Genomic DNA, 22949 nt, shown 5'->3' on the forward strand with positions numbered 1-22949 from the left:
CACTCCCTTAGGAATAAATGAAGGGCAGCCCAGTGCACCCTCCATCTCCGTTCTAAGTATAGATGTGGGTCCCTATCAGACATTGGGGACATACCCTACAAATATGACCCCAACATGCCCCTTCAGCTGGTACTGTAAAATGCTGCGGATTTGCTGCACATTTTCCTCGTATCCGTCCTGTGTGGACATTCCAAGACGAAGCCTTTTAACCAGTTGGGAGTTGTTTTTCACTACATCCACCTAACCAGAAAAAGACGGTGTGTGAAATGATCCTGTGGAGGTAAAGCGCGTCCTACTGGAATCACAGGCAAGAATCCTCAAGTTTGCTCACACCTCAGAAGATGGAGGTTGTTCCCGGTTGACTTGTGTGCCAGGGTAAGTATTATATATATATTTGAGGGGCATGTTTTAGTCATTGTAAAACCCCTTTAATAATAAAATTGGTGCATATTACACAAATTGGGGTAACACATATTTCAATCTTAATAAATTACCCCCCTCCCCCCGCATAGAGTTTGATTGGTGAGGATCCAACCACTGGGACCTCCACCGATCCCAAGAACGGGGGACTTGTTTCCCGCCCATCCTGATGCCCTGCTGCTCTCTATGGGACTGGAGGAGAGAGCTGGCGAGGTCCATAGAGCGCATGCGCTGTGTTCTCTGCATTCACAGCAGGACCCCAAGCTTGAAATAGGTCCCAGAGGTGGGACCGGCACATAGCGGACATTTATGGTGTATAATATCGATAAGCCGTAAATGTCCAGCTGGGACACACAAGCTGCCCATATAAGTCTATGGAGAGGGGAGGGAGAAAGGCGTTTTTCTCTGATAAGCTATATTACATAGTTTCTTATAGTTACCTGTACTATGTGATTTATGCAAAGTTGGTTGAAACTACAGAGACCATTCAAATCATAAAATTCCTGTTGCCTGTAGCCACCACTAGGGGGTGCTCATATCACACAGATGTATACACTATGGCACTCAGTAGGTCTGTGAAGGTTCTCATTCATCCAGGTCTTTGAAGATCAGTAGTAACTGAAGACGGCAAATAATAATAATAATTAAAAAGGATATTATTCAGAGAATATGTACAGGTTCTGTCACTAGCTGTGCCTTGAAATCACAATTCTGGAGCATCTTTTCTCATAACTCTGCATTGTGCTGTTCCTCTGTTATACCTCCTAGAAATGTATAAATAAATTGACAATGGGTGTTACCATTCGGGGGGTGTTCTTTCACACTTAGTGACTGTCTGCACTGATTGGATAGTGTAGCAGTTTACAGTAACACCCCCCCAATTGGTAACACCCATTGTTAATCTAGGCACACATTTCCATGAGGAATTACAGAGGAACACCCCAATGCAGAAAAGACGCTCCAGAATTGCGATTTTTATTTTTTTTTAAACTGGGGAGAATTTAACCAAAGTGACGTGTCAGGAAAGGGGACGCTAGATTAGTTTATTCAGTAATAGCGTGGACTCTTTTCTGCGCGGTGCAGCAGGATCTCTCATGTCTTATCCAAGGGAAGCAGCAAACAGGCACATAAGATGGAATACATTATAGCGCTGCCTACAGAGCGACCTACATCCCGGAGGGCGCAGTGCCACTGGCGACACCGCAGGGAATGTCATTTGCAGCAGACACCTGAGGTGCGAGGCGCTGTGTACAGGCAGCAGGGGTGGGTAGTGATCAGACCGGCACAGCTGGCGGCGTATTACCGCTTGTGCGCAGACTGAGATCTTCAGCTTCCCGTTTCCTTAAAGCGACACTACCGTCAGCCGGTGACAGAACCTTCACACGCTCTTCTCTGAAACAATACCTCTTTTTATTATTTGCCGCCTTTATTTTCTATTTGCCTTTCGTACTCAGGGATGAAATTATGAACTACCGCAGTTTACGAATGTGCTGACAACAGAATACACTGCCGGGCCAGAAAAAGTATTTGGAAACTTAAAGGGACACTTCAAAAAGGGTATTTTTTTTTTTTAAAACGAAATATTCGTAGAAAACTATTTTATAACAATTTTCAAACTTTTTTTTCCTTTTTGGCAGTATTATAGCGCTGGAAATTAATAGATAGAACTATATAGATAATTAAACCATCCCCAGTTTACTACTGCTGTGGGGGGGGGGGGGGGGGGGGGGAGGAGATAAGTGCTGCAAGGTAATCCTTGTGATATTAGTAGGTGTAGAATTGGAATAAGAGTATGGCAGCTCTGGATAAAGAGCAGCGCACTTATCATTGCAATGTGCTAATTGAGTCACTCATCCCTCTCTGGCCGAGCTGATGGTCTGACTGAGAGAGTTAAGTGAGAAAGTCCAAACAAAGAGGAAGTTAAAGAGCCAGGACAGGATGTAGAAAACATGGAATGACTTCAAATGTATATACACTGCTCAAAAAAAAATAAAGGGAACACTTAAACAACACAATGTAACTCCAAGTCAATCACACTTCTGTGAAATCAAACTGTCCACTTAGGAAGCAACACTGAGTGACAATCAATTTCACATGCTGTTGTGCAAATGGCATAGACAACGGAAATACGGACATACGGAAATGAAATGCACACGGAGTAACACAGAGTTGTTGTTTTTTTGCGGCCCCATTGAAATGAATGGTTCCGTATACGGTCTGCAAAAAATCGGACACGGAAAGAAAATACGTTCGTGTGCATGAGGCCTTAAGCCTTGCCTGGGAAGAGTTAAAAAAAACATAGACTGCAATAGTATACTAATGCAGTCTATGGATTATGCAATCAGAAGATCTCATGTTAAAGTCTCCTAAGGGGACTTAAAATTACAGAAAAAATGTTCTTAAAATATAAAAAAAAAATATAAAAAATTAAAATCACACCCATTTCCCACTTTTATATGTAAACATAATGGGTATCACTGTCTGAATGTCCGAACTATTAGAATATAATCATATTTATCATGCACGGTAAACGCTGTAATGAAAAAAATAAAATAAAATGGCCGATTTGCCTTTTTTTTTTTTTTAGCATTTTGACACCACCCCCCCCCCCCCCCAAAAAAAATTTGAATAAAAACTAATCAAAAAGTCTAATTTACCTCTATATGGTGATATTAAAAATCCCATTTTTTATTTCCGAAGGTTATTTTAAAAAAAAAGTAGTAAAACATAATTAAAAAGATCAAAATTTGGTATCGCCCTAATCATACTGAACTGCAGAATAAGGTCGTCATGTCAGTATTAGTGCACAATGACATAAAAACACAAAAAGATGGCAGAATTGCATTTTTTTTATTTTTTATTAAACCCCACAAATTTTATTTTTTCCCATTTTTCAATGCATGATATGTTAAATTAAAGTGCAGCATTAAAAAATATAACTTGTCACAAAGAAACAAGCTCTCCTTCGGCGATGTGAACATAAAAGTTAAAAAATAAATAAAAAATATGGCTCTTGGAAAGCGGGAAGGAAAAAAAAGTGGACAACAAAAATTTTACTGGGTCCTACAGGGTGTTATCCAGGATTAGAAAAACATGGGCGGTTTCCTTCAGGTGCTTGGAGTTACAAAGGATGAAATCCAGACATGCTGCACATTTATGCAACATGTGGATGAGATTTCTTAAAGGGGTTGTCCTATCTCAGACATTGGGGGCATATCGCTAGGATGTGCGGCCGCCCTCCATTTATTCCTATGGTGAGCGTCTCTAATTCAGCTCCATGTCGCCCTTCTCCTAACGGTCCTACATAGCTGAGCGACACGCATTGAAGTCCCATTGAAATGAATGGGAGGCGCACTGTGCAAGCGCGGCTACCTCTCCATTCAATTGTATGGGGCTGATGGAAATGGCTGAGCCAGCGCTCTTTCGGCACTCCCTTAGGAATAAATGAAGAGCAGCCGTGCATGCCCAGTGCACCCTCCAGCTCCGTTCTAAGTATAGATGTGGGTCCCTATCAGACATTGGGGACATACCCTACAAATATGACCCCAACATACCCCTTCAAAATCTTATCCCCTTCAGCTGGTACTGTAAAATGCTGCGGATTTGCTGCACATTTTCCTCGTATCCGTCCTGTGTGGACATTCCAAGACGAAGCCTTTTAACCAGTTGGGAGTTGTTTTTCACTACATCCACCTAACCAGAAAAAGACGGTGTGTGAAATGATCCTGTGGAGGTAAAGCGCGTCCTACTGGAATCACAGGCAAGAATCCTCAAGTTTGCTCACACCTCAGAAGATGGAGGTTGTTCCCGGTTGACTTGTGTGCCAGGGTAAGTATTATATATATATTTGAGGGGCATGTTTTAGTCATTGTAAAACCCCTTTAATAATAAAATTGGTGCATATTACACAAATTGGGGTAACACATATTTCAATCTTAATAAATTACCCCCCCCCCCCCCCCGCATAGAGTTTGATTGGTGAGGATCCAACCACTGGGACCTCCACCGATCCCAAGAACGGGGGACTTGTTTCCCCCCATCCTGATGCCCTGCTGCTCTCTATGGGACTGGAGGAGAGAGCTGGCGAGGTCCATAGAGCGCATGCGCTGTGTTCTCTGCATTCACAGCAGGACCCCAAGCTTGAAATAGGTCCCAGAGGTGGGACCGGCACATAGCGGACATTTATGGTGTATAATATCGATAAGCCATAAATGTCCAGATGGGACACACAAGCTGCCCATATAAGTCTATGGAGAGGGGAGGGAGAAAGGTGTTTTTCTCTGATAAGCTATATTACATAGTTTCTTATAGTTACCTGTACTATGTGATTTATGCAAAGTTGGTTGAAACTACAGAGACCATTCAAATCATAAAATTCCTGTTGCCTGTAGCCACCACTAGGGGGTGCTCATATCACACCGATGTATACACTATGGCACTCAGTAGGTCTGTGAAGGTTCTCATTCATCCAGGTCTTTGAAGATCAGTAGTAACTGAAGACGGCAAATAATAATAATAATTAAAAAGGATATTATTCAGAGAATATGTACAGGTTCTGTCACTAGCTGTGCCTTGAAATCACAATTCTGGAGCATCTTTTCTCATAACTCTGCATTGTGCTGTTCCTCTGTTATACCTCCTAGAAATGTATAAATAAATTGACAATGGGTGTTACCATTCGGGGGGTGTTCTTTCACACTTAGTGACTGTCTGCACTGATTGGATAGTGTAGCAGTTTACAGTAACACCCCCCCAATTGGTAACACCCATTGTTAATCTAGGCACACATTTCCATGAGGAATTACAGAGGAACACCCCAATGCAGAAAAGACGCTCCAGAATTGCGATTTTTATTTTTTTTTAAACTGGGGAGAATTTAACCAAAGTGACGTGTCAGGAAAGGGGACGCTAGATTAGTTTATTCAGTAATAGCGTGGACTCTTTTCTGCGCGGTGCAGCAGGATCTCTCATGTCTTATCCAAGGGAAGCAGCAAACAGGCACATAAGATGGAATACATTATAGCGCTGCCTACAGAGCGACCTACATCCCGGAGGGCGCAGTGCCACTGGCGACACCGCAGGGAATGTCATTTGCAGCAGACACCTGAGGTGCGAGGCGCTGTGTACAGGCAGCAGGGGTGGGTAGTGATCAGACCGGCACAGCTGGCGGCGTATTACCGCTTGTGTGCAGACTGAGATCTTCAGCTTCCCGTTTCCTTAAAGCGACACTACCGTCAGCCGGTGACAGAACCTTCACACGCTCTTCTCTGAAACAATACCTCTTTTTATTATTTGCCGCCTTTATTTTCTATTTGCCTTTCGTACTCAGGGATGAAATTATGAACTACCGCAGTTTACGAATGTGCTGACAACAGAATACACTGCCGGGCCAGAAAAAGTATTTGGAAACTTAAAGGGACACTTCAAAAAGGGTATTTTTTTAAAAACAAAATATTCGTAGAAAACTATTTTATTACAATTTTTAAACTTTTTTTCCTTTTTGGCAGTATTATAGCGCTGGAAATTAATAGACAGAACTATATAGATAATTAAACCATCCCCAGTTTACTACTGCTGTGGGGGGGGGGGGGAGGAGATAAGTGCTGCAAGGTAATCCTTGTGATATTAGTAGGTGTAGAATTGGAATAAGAGTATGGCAGCTCTGGATAAAGAGCAGCGCACTTATCATTGCAATGTGCTAATTGAGTCACTCATCCCTCTCTGGCCGAGCTGATGGTCTGACTGAGAGAGTTAAGTGAGAAAGTCCAAACAAAGAGGAAGTTAAAGAGCCAGGACAGGATGTAGAAAACATGGAATGACTTCAAATGTATATACACTGCTCAAAAAAAAATAAAGGGAACACGTAAACAACACAATGTAACTCCAAGTCAATCACACTTCTGTGAAATCAAACTGTCCACTTAGGAAGCAACACTGAGTGACAATCAATTTCACATGCTGTTGTGCAAATGGGATAGACAACAGGTGGAAATTATAGGCAATTAGCAAGACACCCCGAATAAAGGAGTGGTTCTGCAGGTGGTGACCCCAGACCACGTCTCAGTTCCTATGCTTCCTGGCTGATGTTTTGGTCACTTTTGAATGCTGGCGGTGCTTTCACTCTAGTGGTAGCATGAGACGGAGTCTACAACCCACACAAGTGGCTCAGGTAGTGCAGCTTATCCAGGATGGCACATCAATGCGAGCTGTGGCAAGAAGGTTTGCTGTGTCTGTCAGCGTAGTGTCCAGAGCATGGAGGCGCTACCAGGAGACAAGCCAGTACATCAGGAGACGTGGAGGAGGCCGTAGGAGGGCAACAACCCAGAAGCAGGACCACTACCTCCGCCTTTGTGCAAGGAGGAACAGGACGAGCACTGCCAGAGCCCTGCAAAATGACCTCCAGCAGGCCACAAATGTGCATGTGTCTGCTCAAACGGTCAGAAACAGACTCCATGAGGGTGATATGAGGGCCTGACGTCCACAGGTGGGGGTTGTGCTTTCAGCCCAACACCGTGCAGGACGTTTGGCATTTGCCAGAGAACACCAAGATTGGCAAATTCGCCACTGGCGCCCTGTGCTCTTCACAGATGAAAGCAGGTTCACACTGAGCACATGTGACAGACGTGACAGAGTCTGGAGACGCCGTGGAGAACGTTCTGCTGCCTGCAACATCCTCCAGCATGACCGGTTTGGCATTGGGTCAGAAATGGTGTGGGGTGGCATTTCTTTGGAGGGCCGCACAGCCCTCCATGTGCTCGCCAGAGGTAGCCTGACTGCCATTAGGTACCAAGATGAGATCCTCAGACCCCTTGTGAGACCATAGGCTGGTGCGGTTGGCCCTGGGTTCCTCCTAATGCAAGACAATGCTAGACCTCATGTGGCTGGAGTGTGTCAGCAGTTCCTGCAAGACAAAGGCATTGATGTTATGGACTGGCCCGCCCGTTCCCCAGACCTGAATCCAATTGAGCACATCTGGGACATCATGTCTCGCTCTATCCACCAACGTCACGTTGCACCACAGACTGTCCAGGAGTTGGCAGATGCTTTAGTCCAGGTCTGGGAAGATATCCCTCAGGAGACCGTCCGCCACCTCATCAGGAGCATGCACAGGCGTTGTAGGGAGGTCATACAGGCACGTGGAGGCCACACACACTACTGAGCCTCATTTTGACTTGTTTTAAGGACATTACATCAAAGTTGGATCAGCCTGTAGTGTGTTTTTCCACGTTAATTTTGAGTGTGACTCCAAATCCAGACCTCCATGGGTTAAATTTGATTTCCATTTTTTTATTTTTGTGTGATTTTGTTGTCAGCACATTCAACTATGTAAAGAACAAAGTATTTCAGAAGAATATTTAATTAACTCAGATCTAGGATGTGTTATTTTTGTGTTCCCTTTATTTTTTTGAGCAGTGTATATATATACACACACACACACGTGGACAATATTGTTGGTACCCTTCCGTAAAGGCTACATTCAAAGGACCGTATGTGTTTTGCGGTTTGCAAATTGCGGATCCGCAAAACACCGATACGGAGCGTGTGTGTTCTGTATTTTGTGGAATGCACCTGGCCAGTCCGATAATAGAAATGTCTATTCTTGTCCACAATTGCAGACAAGAATAGGACATGCTCTATCTTTTTGCGGGGGGCCGTGGAACGGAACTACGGATAGCACACGGTGTGCGATCCGCATCTTTGAAATGAAGGGGTCCGTACCCGGATGCGGACCCAGAACTATGGTCGTGTGAATGCACCCTAAAGAAAGAAAAACCCACAATGGTCACTGAAATAACTTGAAACTGACTAAAGTAATAATAAATAAAAAATTTACTGAAAATCAACAAATGAAAAATCAGACATTGCTTGAGAATTGTGGTTCAACATAATAATCTGAATGAATTGTGGACACCTGCCACTAAATCCCCTAGAGAATCTGTCAGGTATTGTTAGGAGGAAGATGAGAGACACCAAACCCAACAATGCAGACGACCTGAAAGCTGCTATCAACGCAACATAGGCCTCCATAACCCCTCAGCAGTGCCACGTGTCTCCGTGTCACGCCGTGGTGTCGTTTATAAGGCTGAAAAAAGACATTTGTCCATCCAGTTCCTGTTATCCTGCAAGTTGATCCAGAGGAAGGAAAAAAAACTAAAAACCTGTGAGGTAGAAGCCAATTTTCCTCATTTTAAAGGGAAATGCACGTGATTCGTCCGCACCGCAAAAAAAATAGAAGTTCTATTTTTTGCGGTGCAGAGGCACAGACAGAAACACCACGGAATCACTCTGTAGTGCTAACATGGGGTTCCAATCCGTGCTTCCTTCCGCATCTCCGTGATTGCACACCCATTCAAGTGAATGGGTCCGCATCCGTGATGCGGAGTGCACACAGGCTAGTGCCCGTGTATTGCGGACCCGCTGTATGCAGGCCGCAATACGACCACGGCACACAACGTTCCTGTGCAAGAGGCCTAACTCCCTGGATCCACGACCCCTTTCTAGTAGCTACAGCCTGTAATATTATTACTCTCCAGAAATACATCCAGGCCCCTCTTGAATTCCTTTATTGTACTCACCATCACCACCTCCTCAGGCAGAGAGCTCCATAGTCTCACTGCTCTTACCGTAAAGAATCCTCTTCTATGTTTGTGTACAAACCTTCTTTCCTCCAGACGCAGAGGATGTCCCCTCGTCACAGTCACAGTCCTGGGGATAAATAGATGATGGGATAGATCTCTGTACTGACCCCTGATATATTTATACATAGTAATTAGATCTCCCCTCAGTCGTCTTTTTTCTAAAGTGAATAACCCTAATTTTGATAATCTTTCAGGGTACTGTAGTTGCCCCATTCCAGTTATTACTTTAGTTGCCCTCCTCTGGACCCTCTCCAGCTCTGCTATGTCTGCCTTGTTTACAGGAGCCCAGAACTGTACACAGTACTCCATGTGTGGTCTGACCAGTGATTTGTAAAGTGGTAGGACTATGTTCTCATCACGGGCATCTATGCTCCTTTTGATGCAACCCACTATCTTATCGGCCTTGGCAGCAGCTGCCTGACACTGGTTTTTGCAGCTTAGTTTTCTGTTCACCAAAATTCCTAGATCCTTTTCCATGTCAGTGTTACCGAGTGTTTTACCATTTAGTATGTCCAGGTGACTTGCATTATTCCTTCCCATGTGCATAACCTTACATTTGTCAGTGTTAAACCTCATCTGCCACTTATCTGCCCAAGCCTCCAATCTATCCAGATCCTCTGTAGTAGTATACTGTCCTCTGTAGTATATATACTGTCCTCTGTAGTATATATACAGTATACTGTCCTCTGTAGTATATATACAGTATACTGTCCTCTGTAGTGTGTGTATATATATACCGTATACTGTCCTCTGTAGTATATATACAGTATACTGTCCTCTGTAGTATATATACAGTATACTGTCCTCTGTAGTAGTATACTGTCCTCTGTAGTGTGTATATATATATACCGTATACTGTCCTCTGTAGTGTATATACAGTATACTGTCCTCTGTAGTATATATACAGTATACTGTCCTCTGTAGTAGTATACTGTCCTCTGTAGTGTGTATATATATATACCGTATACTGTCCTCTGTAGTGTATATACAGTATACTGTCCTCTGTAGTGTATATACAGTATACTGTCCTCTGTAGTATATATACAGTATACTGTCCTCTGTAGTGTATATACAGTATACTGTCCTCTGTAGTATATATACAGTATACTGTCCTCTGTAGTGTGTATACAGTATACTGTCCTCTGTAGTGTGTATACAGTATACTGTCCTCTGTAGTATATATACAGTATACTGTCCTCTGTAGTATATATATATATAGTATACTGTCCTCTGTAGTATATATACAGTATACTGTCCTCTGTAGTATATATACAGTATACTGTCCTCTGTAGTAGTATACTGTCCTCTGTAGTATATATATACAGTATACTGTCCTCTTCAGTGTTAATTACTTTACACAGTTTAGTGTCATCTGCGAATATTTATACTTTACTATGCAAGCCTTCTACAAGATCATTAATAAATATATTGAAGAGAATAGGGCCCAATACTGACCCCTGAGGTACCCCACTAGTGACAGTGACCCAATCTGAGTGTGTACCGTTAATAACCACCCTCTGTTTTCTATCACTCAGCCAGTTACTTACCCACATACAGATGTTTTCTCCCAGTCCGAGCATTCTCATTTTATATACTAACCTTTTATGTGGTACAGTGTCAAATGCTTTGGAGAAGTCCAGATATACGACATCCATTGATTCGCCGCTGTCAAGTCTAGAACTTACCTCCTCATAGAAACTGATTACATTAGTTTGACATGACCGATCCCTCACGAAGCCATGCTGATATGGCGTTATTTGCTTATTTCCGTTAAGATGCTCTAAGATAGCATCTCTCAGAAAACCTTCAAACAGTTTACCCAGGACAGATGTTAGACTTACCGGCCTATAGTTTCCAGGCTCTGTTTTTGGACCCTTTTTGAATATTGGCACCACATTTGCCATGCGCCAATCCTGTGGGACATTCCCTGTCAGTACAGAGTCCTTAAATACCAGAAATAAGGGTCTGGCTATGACATTACTTATCTTAGGATACGGGGGTGAATGCCATCTGGTCCTGGCTATTTGTCTATTTTAATACGCTGCTGTACTTCTTCCTGGGTCAGACAGGACACTTTTAATGGGGAATTAATGTTTACATTCTGCATTTCATCTCAGTGGAGAAAAAAATATTTAACAGCTTTGCTTTCTCCTCATCGCTCTCTGCGAATCCCCCCTCATTACTCTGTAGAGGGCCGACACCTTCAGATTTATACTTTTTACCATATAATTGATAATTTATATAATTGAAGAACATTTTAGGGTTAGTTTTACTCTCTTTGGCAATTAATCTCTCTGTCTCTAGTTTGGCCGCTTTTATTTGTTTTAATTACTGATGCAGTAATTCATGCAAAAGGAGCCCGACCAAGTATGGAGCGCATATACTGTATATTTCAGTAGGCCAACATTTCTGTATTAAAAATCATTTTTTAATCAGTCTTATACAATCTTCTAATTTTCTGAGATACTGACTTTTGGGTTTCCATTATCCAATTCACCATATACACCTCTCTCTATACCCATATTCTCCATATACCCCTCTCTGTATACCCATATTCTCCATATACCCCTCTCTGTATACCCATATTCTCCATATACACCTCTCTGTATACCCATATTCTCCATATACACCTCTCTGTATACCCATATTCTCCATATACACCTCTCTGTATACCCATATTCTCCATATACACCTCTCTGTATACCCATATTCTCCATATACACCTCTCTGTATACCCATATTCTCCATATACACCTCTCTGTATACCCATATTCTCCATATACACCTCTCTGTATACCCATATTCTCCATATACACCTCTCTGTATACCCATATTCTCCATATACCCCACTCTGTATACCCATATTCTCCATAAAACCTATGTATAACCATATTCTCCATATACACCTCTCTGTATATTCTTATTTTCCATATACACCTTTCTGTATACCCATATTCTCAATAAAACATATTCTCCATATACACCTCTCTGTATACCCGTATTCTCCATATCCACCTCTCTGTATAACCGTATTCTCCGTATACACCTCTCTGTATACCCGTATTCTCCGTATACACCTCTCTGTATACCTCTATTCTCCGTATACACTTCTACGTATACCCGTGTTCTCCGTATACACCTCTCTGTATACCCGTATTCTCCATATACACCTCTCTGTATACCTCTATTCTCCGTATACACCTCTCTGTATACCCCTATTCTCCGTATACTCCTCTCTGTATACCCGTATTCACCTCTCTGTATACCCGTATTCTCTGTATACACCTCTCTGTATACCTCTATTCTCCATATACACCTCTCTGTATACCCGTATTCTCCGTATACACCTCTCTGTATACCCGTATTCTCCGTATACACCTCTCTGTATACCCGTATTCTCCGTATACACCTCTCTGTATACCCGTATTCTCTGTATTCACCTCTCTGTATACCCGTATTCTCAGTATACACCTCTCTGTATACCCGTATTCTCTGTATTCACCTCTCTGTATACCCGTATTCTCAGTATACACCTCTCTGTATACCCGTATTCTCTGTATTCACCTCTCTGTATACCCGTATTCTCCGTATACACCTCTCTGTATACCCGTATTCTCCGTATACACCTCTCTGTATACCCGTATTCTCCGTATACACCTCTCTGTATACCCGTATTCTCCGTATACACCTCTCTGTATACCCGTATTCTCCGTATACACCTCTCTGTATACCCGTATTCTCCTCAGTTTTTCCTTATTCTTCATTTACAGTGAGGATCTCTTTGGTTTATTGGCATCCAGTTCCTTCGCTCTCCTGGGCAGTCTCCATCTCCTCCATCCTCAGGACACTTGCAGCTGCTTGTCTCTTGCGGTCTCTCCATGTCCCTCTGTCTGATGTAAAGGGACAGGAGGAGGGGGAGGGAAAGGGAGGAGAGAAGGGAGGAGAGAGACAGACAGCTCTAGAGAAAGAGAGGGGGGAGGAGGAGGGAGGAGAAGGATGAGACAGCCAGAGAGCTTGAGACAGCCCGTCTGCTGAGCCATCGCATGGAGGAGGCCTGACATAGACCGCAGGTGACAGCCACCTACCATGAGGCCAAGCTTCGACTCACGTACATAAAGAGACGGTGACGGCGGGCGAGAGACTGAAGAGACTGCAACTTCCTCAGGCTACAGAAAGAGACAGCATCTTCCCGGGGCGACTGCTGGAGCATCCACACCCAGAGCAGGTAGACTGTCTATATGTATATACTATATATCCCTTACACATACATATGTACACACTGTATATGCTACATGTACACACAACAAACACATTACACACCACACATATACTACATGACCTGTATACACACTGTATATATCGCCTACACAGAATATACTACATGACCTGTATACACACTGTATATATCACCTACACAGCATATACTACATGACCTGTATACACACTGTATATATCACCTACACAGCATATACTACATGACCTGTATACACACTGTATATATCGCCTACACAGTATATACTACATGACCTGTATACACACTGTATATATCACCTACACAGCATATACTACATTACCTGTATACACACTGTATATATCTCCTACACAGCATATACTACATGACCTGTATACACACTGTATACATCGCCTACACAGCATATACTACATGACCTGTATACACACTGTATACATCACCTACACAGCATATACTACATGACCTGTATACACACTGTATACATCGCCTACACAGCATATACTGCATGACCTGTATACACACTGTATACATCACCTGTAGACCGTTTACTACATCTTCTGTATACACAGTATATGTCACCTTTAGAGCATATACTACATGCCCTGTGTACACACTGTATATGCCATCTACAGAGCATATATTAGATGACCTGTATACACATGAGAGAACACAGAAAAATTGGAAAACTTATTACCTGTCACCACTAGAACACCCTGCTTATCCCTGTCTATAATATAATGGACAGGAGAAAACACAGGAGAGGTAAGAACTGATTATCTATCATCACTAGAACACCCTGCTTATCATTGATGATAGTACAAGGACAAGAGAGAACACAGGAGAGGTGACAACTGATTATCCATCAGCACTAGAACACCCTGTGTATCATTGTTTATAGTATGAGGAGAGAGGAGAACACAAGAGATGCAAGAACTGATTATCATCACTACAATACTCTGCTTATCACTGTGTATAGTATAAGGACAGGAGAGAACACAGGAGAGGTGAGAACTGATTATCGATCATCATTAGAACACCCTGCTTATCACTGTTTATAGTATAATGACAGGAGAGAACACAGGAGAGGTGAGTACTGATTATCACCACTAGAACACCCTGCGTATCACTGATTATAGTATAATGACATGAGAGAACACAGGAGAGGTGAGTACTGATTATCACCACTAGAACAATCTGCGTATCACTGATTATAGTATAAGGGACAGGAGAGGTGAGAACTGATTATCTATCATTACTAGAACACCGTGCTTATCACTGTTTATAGTATAATGACAGGAGAGAACACAGGAGAGGTGAGAACTGATTATCTATCATCACTAGAACACCCTGCTTATTGCTAATTATAGTATAATGACAGGAGAGAACACAAGAGAGGTGAGTACTGATTATCATCACTAGAACACCCTGCTTATCACTGATTATAGTATAAGGACAGGAGAGAACACAGGAGAGGTGAGAACTGATTATCTATCATCACTAGAACACCCTGCTTATTACTTATTATAGTATAAGGACAGGAGAGAACACAGGAGAGGTGAGAAATGATTACATATCACCACTAGAACACTCTGCTTATCACTGATTATAGTATAAGGGACAGGAGAGAACACAAGAGGGGTGAGAACTGATTATCTATCGCAACTAGAACACCCTGCTTATCACTGATTGTAGTATAAGGGACAGGAGGGGTAACAACTGATTATTTATCGCTGCTAGAACACCCTGCTTATCACTGATTATAGTATAAGAAGAGGAGAGAACACAGGAGAGGTGAGAACTGATTATCACCACTAGAACACCCTGCTTATCACTGATTATAGTATAAGGGACAGGAGAGAACACAGGAGGGGTAAGAACTGAGTATTTATTATCACTAGAACACCCTGCTTATCACTGATTATAGTATAAGGACAGGAGAGAACGCAGGAGAGGTGAGAACTGATTATCTATCATCACTAGAACACCCTGCTTATCACTAATTATAGTATAATGGACAAGACAGAACACAGGAGGGGTAAGAACTGATTATCTATCGCCACTAGAACACCCTGCTTATCACTGATTGTAGTATAAGCGACAGTTACACATATACTATATAGGGTAGACACTGTATAAAAGGACAATATACTAGGTGTTCATTTGTGTACATTATATAAAGATGTACAGTGCTGCACAAAAGTTTTAGGTGTGGAAAAAAATGCTGCAAACTAATGGGGTCATTTATCAAACTGGTGTAAAGTAGAACTGGCTTAGTCGCCCATAGCAACCAATCAGATTCCACGTTTCATTTTGAACAGCTCCTTTGGAAAATGAAAGGTGGAATCTGATTGGTTGCTATGGGCAACTAAGCCAGTTCTACTTTACACCAGTTTGATAAATGACCCCATAAGAATGTTTTGAAAAATAGAAGTGTTAATACTTTATTTTTATCAACATACAAAGGGAATTAACAAAATAAAAAATAACTAAACTAAACGAAAACTGAACTAAATCCAATCAATATTTGGTGTGACCGCCCTTCGTCTTCAGCACCAGTTCTTCTAGTTACACTTGTACACAGTTTTTGAAAGAACTCAGCAGGGAGGTTTTTCCAAACATCTTGGAGGACTAAGCTCAGATCTTCTGTGGATGTAGGCTTGCTCAGATCTTTCTGTCTCTTCATGTAATCCCAGACAGACTGTATGATGCTGAGATCAGGCCATATCTTAAATTCCACGGGTCCTTGCTCTTCTTTATGCTGAAGATAGTTCTTAATGACATTGACTGTATGTTTGGGGTCGTTATCCTGCTGGAGAATACACTTGGAGACATTCAGACGCCTCCTTGATGGTATTGTATGGTAGATAAAGATCTGCCTGTATTTCTCAGCATTTGCTAAAAAAAATTCCGCAGCAGATGAAGGACACATCTTCTTTCCTTCCCTTAAAAATCAGATGTCCATTAATTCTGATTAAATCCCCAACTCCATTTGGTGAAATGGAGCCTCAAACTTTCAAGGGGCCTCCACCATCTTCACTGCTGCCTGTAGACCCTGAAATTATTGTACCGCTCTCCGAGTCTTCTGTGAACACACTGGAGTCCTCAGTCCAAACCACCCGCTGCCATGTTCTCGTGCATACTTGAGTAGCTTGGCCTTGTTTCCATGTTGTCTTTTTAGCTGCAATTCTTTCATGACCACTTCTGACCAGACTTCTCCAAAGAGAGTTCTGAGCTGATGGCACTGGTAAACAAATTGTTTTTTTTAAGGAAAGTAAGCATGATGTGTCTTTTCATCTGCTGCAATTTTTAGCAAATGGATTTGATGATTTGGCCGGGATTAACAGTGCCCTCAAAGCTGAGAAATACAGTCAGATACTTACCTATCATGCAGTACCCGATTGACTCCATTCGATTTATTCTGCAGCAGGACAACAACCCCAAACATCCAGCTAATGTCATAAAAAGTTATCTTCACAGTAAACAAGGAGTCTTGGATGTGATTATTTAGACTCCACAGAGCCCTGACCTCAGGATCATCCGGTCTGTTTGGGATTACATGAAGAGGCAGAAAGATGTGAGCAAGCCTACATCCACAGAAGATCTGGGCTTAGTTCTCCAAGATGTTTGGAACAACTTCGCCGCCAAGTTCCTTCAAAAACTGTGTGCAAGTGTACCTAGAAGAACTGATGCTGAAGGCCAAGGCCTCTCCCACATGAGCGTGACGGATCAGCTCCGGATGCGTTCAGTGAAACTCGCACCATTTTGCAAGCAAGTTGTCAGTTTTGTCTGCGATTGCGTTTAGGCTACTTTCACATTAGCGTTTTTCTTTTCCGGCATAGAGTTCCGTCATAGGGGCTCTATACCGGAAAAGAACCGATCAGTTTTACCCCCATGCATTCTGAATGGAGAGAAATCCGTTCAGGATGCATCAGGATGTCTTCAGTTCAGTCATTTTGACTGATCAGGCAAAAGAGAAAACCGTAGCATGCTACGGTTTTATCTCCGGCGAAAAAAACTGAAGACTTGCCTGAATGCCGGATCCGGCATTTTTTTCCATAGGAATGTATTAGTGTCGGATCCGGCATTCAAAATACCGGAATGCCGGATCTGTCCTTCCGGTCTGCGCATGCGCAGACCTTTAAAAATGAGGAAAAAAAAATACCGGATCCGTTTTGCCTGATGACCCCGGAAAAACGGATCCGGTATTGCAATGCATTTTTCTGACTGATCAGGCATTTTTCAGACTGATCAGGATCCTGATCAGTCTGAAAAATGCCTGATCAGTCAGAAAAAATGACATCCGTTTGCATACAGTTTGCCTGATCAGGCAGGCAGTTCAGGCAACGGAACTGCCTGCCGGAATCAAACAACGCAAGTGTGAAAGTACCCTAAGTTGTTCATTTTTTTTCCGCGCGGGTGCAATGCGTTTTGATGCGTTTTTCACGTGCGTGATAAAAAACTGAAGGTTTACTAACAACATCTCTTAGCAACCATCAGTGAAAAACGCATCGCATCTGCACCTGCTTCCGGATACGATGCGTTTTTCACTGAAGCCATTCACTTCTATGGGGCCAGGGCTGCGTGAAAAATGCAGAATATAGAACAGGCTGCGATTTTCACGCAACGCAGAACTGATGTACACAGACCCATTGAATGGGTCAGGATTCAGTGCGGGTGCAATGCGTTCACGTCACGCATTGCACCCGCGCGGAAAACTCGCTCATGTGAAAGGGTCGCACCAAATGTTGATTGGATTTAGATTTCTCTTTTCTTCAACCACTTTGCATTTTGTTAATTGGTAAGAAGAATCTATCCTCATATATACACAGGGACATATTCACCAATTTGCAGTGGATGCACCAAATGTATTGCCTCTTGATACAAGCCACCCTGAGGCGATGAAGCCGGTGTAACATTTCATGCATTGCTGCAGATATATTGTATAGCGTGCGCTACAGTTGGCTGATGACACAGTTGATAGATGAACCCTCGTGCATACATTATATAAGGAGGCTGTATATCTCCTGTACACACGCTGCATAGCCTTGTGTGCTTCCCCTTTATCCTGTGGGTCTCCAGCTGCTGTCAGGAAATGTTGGGAGTTGTAGTTTTGCATCAGGTTGGAGAACATTGTCCAACTAAATCTGCAACCCACCCAGCTAAGGCTACTTTCACACTTGCGGCAGAGTGATCCGGCAAGCAGTTCCGTCGCCGGAACTACCTGTCGGATCCGGCAAAACGTATGCCAACTGATGGCATTTGTAAGACTGATCAGGATCCTGATCCGTCTAATGCCTGATCAGTCAGAAAAATGCATTGAAATGCCGGATCCGTCTTTCCGGTGTCATCTGGCAAAATGGATCCGGCATTTATTTTTTTACCGGCATTCCGGTATTTTGAATACTAATACATTCCTATGGAAAAAAATGCGGATCCGGCACACAGGCAAGTCTTCAGTTTTTTTTTTCGCCGAGATAAAATCGTAGCATGCTGCGGTTTTATCTTTTGCCTGATCAGTCAAAATGACTGAACTGAAGACGTCCTGATGCATCCTGAACGGATTGCTCTCCATTCAGAATGCATGGGGATAAAACTGATCAGTTCTTTTCCGGTATTGAGCCCTTTTGACGGAACTCAGTGCCGGAAAAGAAAACCGCTAGTGTGAAAGTATCCTTACAGAGTGCCAGAGCGGCTGACCATCTTAGACTCTGTTCACACTTGGGTTTAGCAGATTTAATGGTAAGAACAGCAATGGTGAGATGGTGGAGGCCATGACAGAACTCCTGTGCTATGACAGTGAGGTCCGTCCACCATCACTGGTGTTCATCATAGGACAGATCCAGCATTATCACATTGGTCCTCCATGGCGGATGGGCCCCGTTTCAGCTGCTGTTCTTGCTCCTATTACACCCAGGTCCCATCAGCATTGACACGAGGCAGGGCTCTGCATCCGGGGATATCGGGGTGCCTGGCTGTGCCTTATGTTTATGACGAGCTACAGCCAAACCTACGTCCTCCACACATCCAGTAATAATGGGGGTGATGGTCCAGGAACTGGGACCTCCACCAGTCCTTGGAATAATAAGGACTGGGATATACTCCTCGTTTTGAGCTGTTCCTTTGCTCTCGTCGTTCTGGAGAAAACCTTTACATTTCGGCTGTTAAAAAGTAAAGCTTTGATGTCCCTGAAATGTCCGGACATATATTGGATTTCCAGCCGTGATGCAACGTGAGACGTTTGCCCTTGTGGTTATATTTTCCATGGAGCTGAGAAGTAGAGAAGCATCTGGAGGATTACAGGAAATCCACTGCCATTTATGTCTCATTCCCATAGTGTTGTGATGTCTTCTCATCTATAGTTCTAGTTCTGCCACTATATACTCTTATAGAGCAAGGGTGCACTACAACCCCCAACATAACCTGACTACTGAACATGACTTAATACAGTCCTGTTATACTCTATATATAGAGCACTACAACCCCCAACATGACCTGACCACTGGGCATGACATATTACAATCCTTTTATACTCTATACATAGAACACTACAACCCCCAACATGGTCCAATCGCTGCACCTGACATAATACAGTCCTATTATACTCTATACCTAGAAGCCTACAACCCTCAACATGACATAATCACTCTATTCTTCTCTATTAAAGTTGCCAACTGTCCCGAATTTGCCGGGACTGTCTAAGTCTCGGCAAATTTGCGCTGCTTTGGGTCGAAAATTGGAAGGGTTAATGTGAACTATGTCCATAACAGGGTGTTTCTGGTGGGTTTGGGAAATTCCTGCGGGCGGGGCTTAAATGCCCCGATTTTACCATCTGAAATGTTGGTAAGTATTCTCTATACAGGGAGATTTATCAAAACTGGTGTAAGGTAGAACTGGCTTAGTTGCCCATAGCAACCAATCAGATTCCTCCTTTCATTTTCCAAAGGAGCTGTCAAAAATGAAAGGTGGAATCTGATTGGTTGCTATGGGCAACTGAGACAGTTCTACTTTACACCAGTTTTAATAAATCTCCCGCTTAAATTTTTTTAACCATTTATAACCAGAAATACCTTTTTGCCTTCCTTCCTCTGGTCATGTGATCTCTCCTCAGCTGCCGTATTGGATGATGCTCATCATGTGACGCGGACATCATTGTGAGCATGTGATTGAGGCTGCGGTACAGCACACGTCTTTCAGAATGAAGAAGACAGACGTGAGTACGACGCCAGAGACCCAGGCGCTTGACTGGAGTATTGGGGAGGAGGATGGGAGTCATGGTCGGCCTCAGGGGTGTACGACCTGTGTGGTCGCAGGTGAAGGGGCGTCACAGTGTTATTTAGCCATTGTACAGCGCTGTGAACTATATGGTGGTATCTCAGCACTGGTATTCATGTGGGCATAGTGTGGTTTTTCTACCACAGTATATTATTTTGCAGTGTACATGGTGGCGGCACTATTTGGTGTTCTTTAGTCATTGTGTTGAACACAGGACTTGCAGCACAGGAGCTTGCACTCTAATTCTGTCTCATCCTGGAATACAGCAATTCTTCACCAAGGCCCATTAACCTAGTTCTGGCCTTATATCCTTGGCTATGGCTTCTATAAGTACCTCCTCTGTCTTTCTGAGTACCTCTGGCTTTCCTGATCTTTGCCTCTGTCTCTCTCAGCTTCTGGACACTTCCTCAGGCTCTAGAAACTTCTGAGCTGTGGTCTAGACTGACTTCTGCACTCCACACTAGATCAGGTTACACTGACTTTCCCTTCCTTGTCTGGCCCTTATATAAACTAGGGCTCCCTAGCTCCCTCTAATGCCTAAGAGCTGGAATGACACCCCTAGCCGGCCTGTACTTGCAAGTTTCATAGCAACAGGGAAATACATGCATTACATTACATGACATTTTAGAAAACTGACATAACAACTTCCCCATAATTAGGAGGGACGACAGCACACCAAGTGACCTTTGGTAGTGACGGGTATTACAGTTCCCGTACACTACATACCCCACTGCTTTAAGCTGAGTACGACCTCGTACTCCATCATGGGTCGCCCAACTGGAATCTCTACCTGAAATAGAAAATAGAGACATGCAGGCATACATACATGTAATTCATCTGCATTTACATTTACATCAGGTCCAATTGGCAAAGGTGAAGTGTGGTGACAAGGGGCGTCGTTCTCTTCTCTCAGGATAGTGAATGGAACGGGGGCGCTGACCTGGCACAGCGTAACATTATAACCAGGATAGTCCATGACAATGAATAAGTCCATGATAAAACAGTAGAAAACGGTATAAAAGTTCTTGGAGGCTCAAATAACAAACATGAGTCCGTACCCAGGTTATTTCTTATTAATCACAGAGGCTCTCATGCGGTGGAGTCCATCTCTGGGCACATTTCCTTAGTATGAAGTTGCACAATAAAATGACAGCATAATAACGGAACTACCCAGGGGTTTCCTGTGGGTGTAGCACAGGCAAGGGCTCACGTGGAGGAGTCCATTCTTGTGCACAAATGTCAAGTAAGGTATTGCCCGTGGCAACTGTTTGGGAGGAGACACCACCAGAATAATCAAAGTCTCCTAAACGGACTGGTGGGCGTCCCCTGGTCATCCGGGTAGACCTTCTCAAAACAGGGGTCTCCTCTTCCCTTAGCAACGAGGTAGAAGGGAGAGGAGCAACAGGAGGGTCTCCATCCGTGAGACCTCGGTCAGGAACAACTGGAACAACAGGAACAACAATATCCACGAGAGGGGGAACTGGATCCGGAGCATCTTGCACCGGCTCTTCTGGAGGTGAAGACGCAATAGGTGCCGGAGCAGGCACCAGCATATTCAACCAAGGTGTCAGAAGCCAATGCATGGGATCAGCGTCATACCTTAGGTCACTGACAGCCTGCATAGGATCATCGGGCTGTATTGCTGACTCTGACACAGGATATTCAGATCCGGAACTCTCGGCACTAGGTTCTGGTGTCAGGCAGAGCTTCAACCGGTTTCGGTGTACAATTTGGGATCCCTTGTCTTCCCGGGTGATCTCATAAGTGTGAGTTCCAACATTTGGGATTGCAGTGACAACATAGGGACTTCGCTCCCACTTACTGTCCAATTTGCTGGTACGACGGTTATTCTTTAACCATACCACGGCCCCTATGGTCAAGGGTTCTGCATGGGCTGCCTGATCATAGTCTCTCTGCTGCCGGTCTCTAGCAAAGTCCATACGTTCCTGAACAATGGCTTTGGCTGCATCTAATCGCCTTTGGTGCTCAGCAACCCAGTCGGTGTTAGGTAATGGGTTAATGCAATCAGGCACATGTATGTCCAATGAATGATCAGCAGGCAATGTCCCTTGGCGCCCAAACATCAAATAAAAGGGGGTATACCCGGTGGAACAATGTATGGTATGATTGTATGTGAACATGAGCTGTGGCAACAGACTGGGCCAATCTCCTCTGTTCTCAGGAGGCACGGCCCTCAGCATCTCTATCAAGGTCTGATTCATTTTTTCACATAATCCGTTACCTTGAGGATGGTAGGCCGTCGTCCGGATCTTCTTACAGTTGTGTAAGCGGCACAGTTCATGGAACAGATGGGACTCAAAAGCAGGTCCTTGATCGGTGAGGATCTTTTCTGGACATCCATAGGG

The 22949-nt window shown here is 43.5% G+C and overlaps 1 protein-coding gene across 2 annotated transcripts in view; it reads left to right on the plus strand.

Annotated features, from left to right (window-relative positions):
- The first annotated feature begins 13049 nt into the window (after positions 1–13049).
- The window catches only part of GABBR1 (gamma-aminobutyric acid type B receptor subunit 1), a 116137-nt gene continuing 106237 nt past the window's right edge, over positions 13050–22949 (plus strand). For both annotated transcript variants that reach the window (XM_040404914.1, XM_040404915.1), the window contains exons 1-2: positions 13050–13284; positions 20420–20521. In XM_040404914.1, coding sequence (XP_040260848.1) covers positions 20507–20521 — 15 coding nt within the window. In that variant the 5' untranslated portion in view covers positions 13050–13284; positions 20420–20506. The remainder of the gene's footprint in view (positions 13285–20419; positions 20522–22949) is intronic.

This window comes from Bufo bufo, chromosome 8, assembly GCF_905171765.1.
Source record: "Bufo bufo chromosome 8, aBufBuf1.1, whole genome shotgun sequence".
NCBI classification, from domain to species: Eukaryota; Metazoa; Chordata; class Amphibia; order Anura; family Bufonidae; genus Bufo; species Bufo bufo.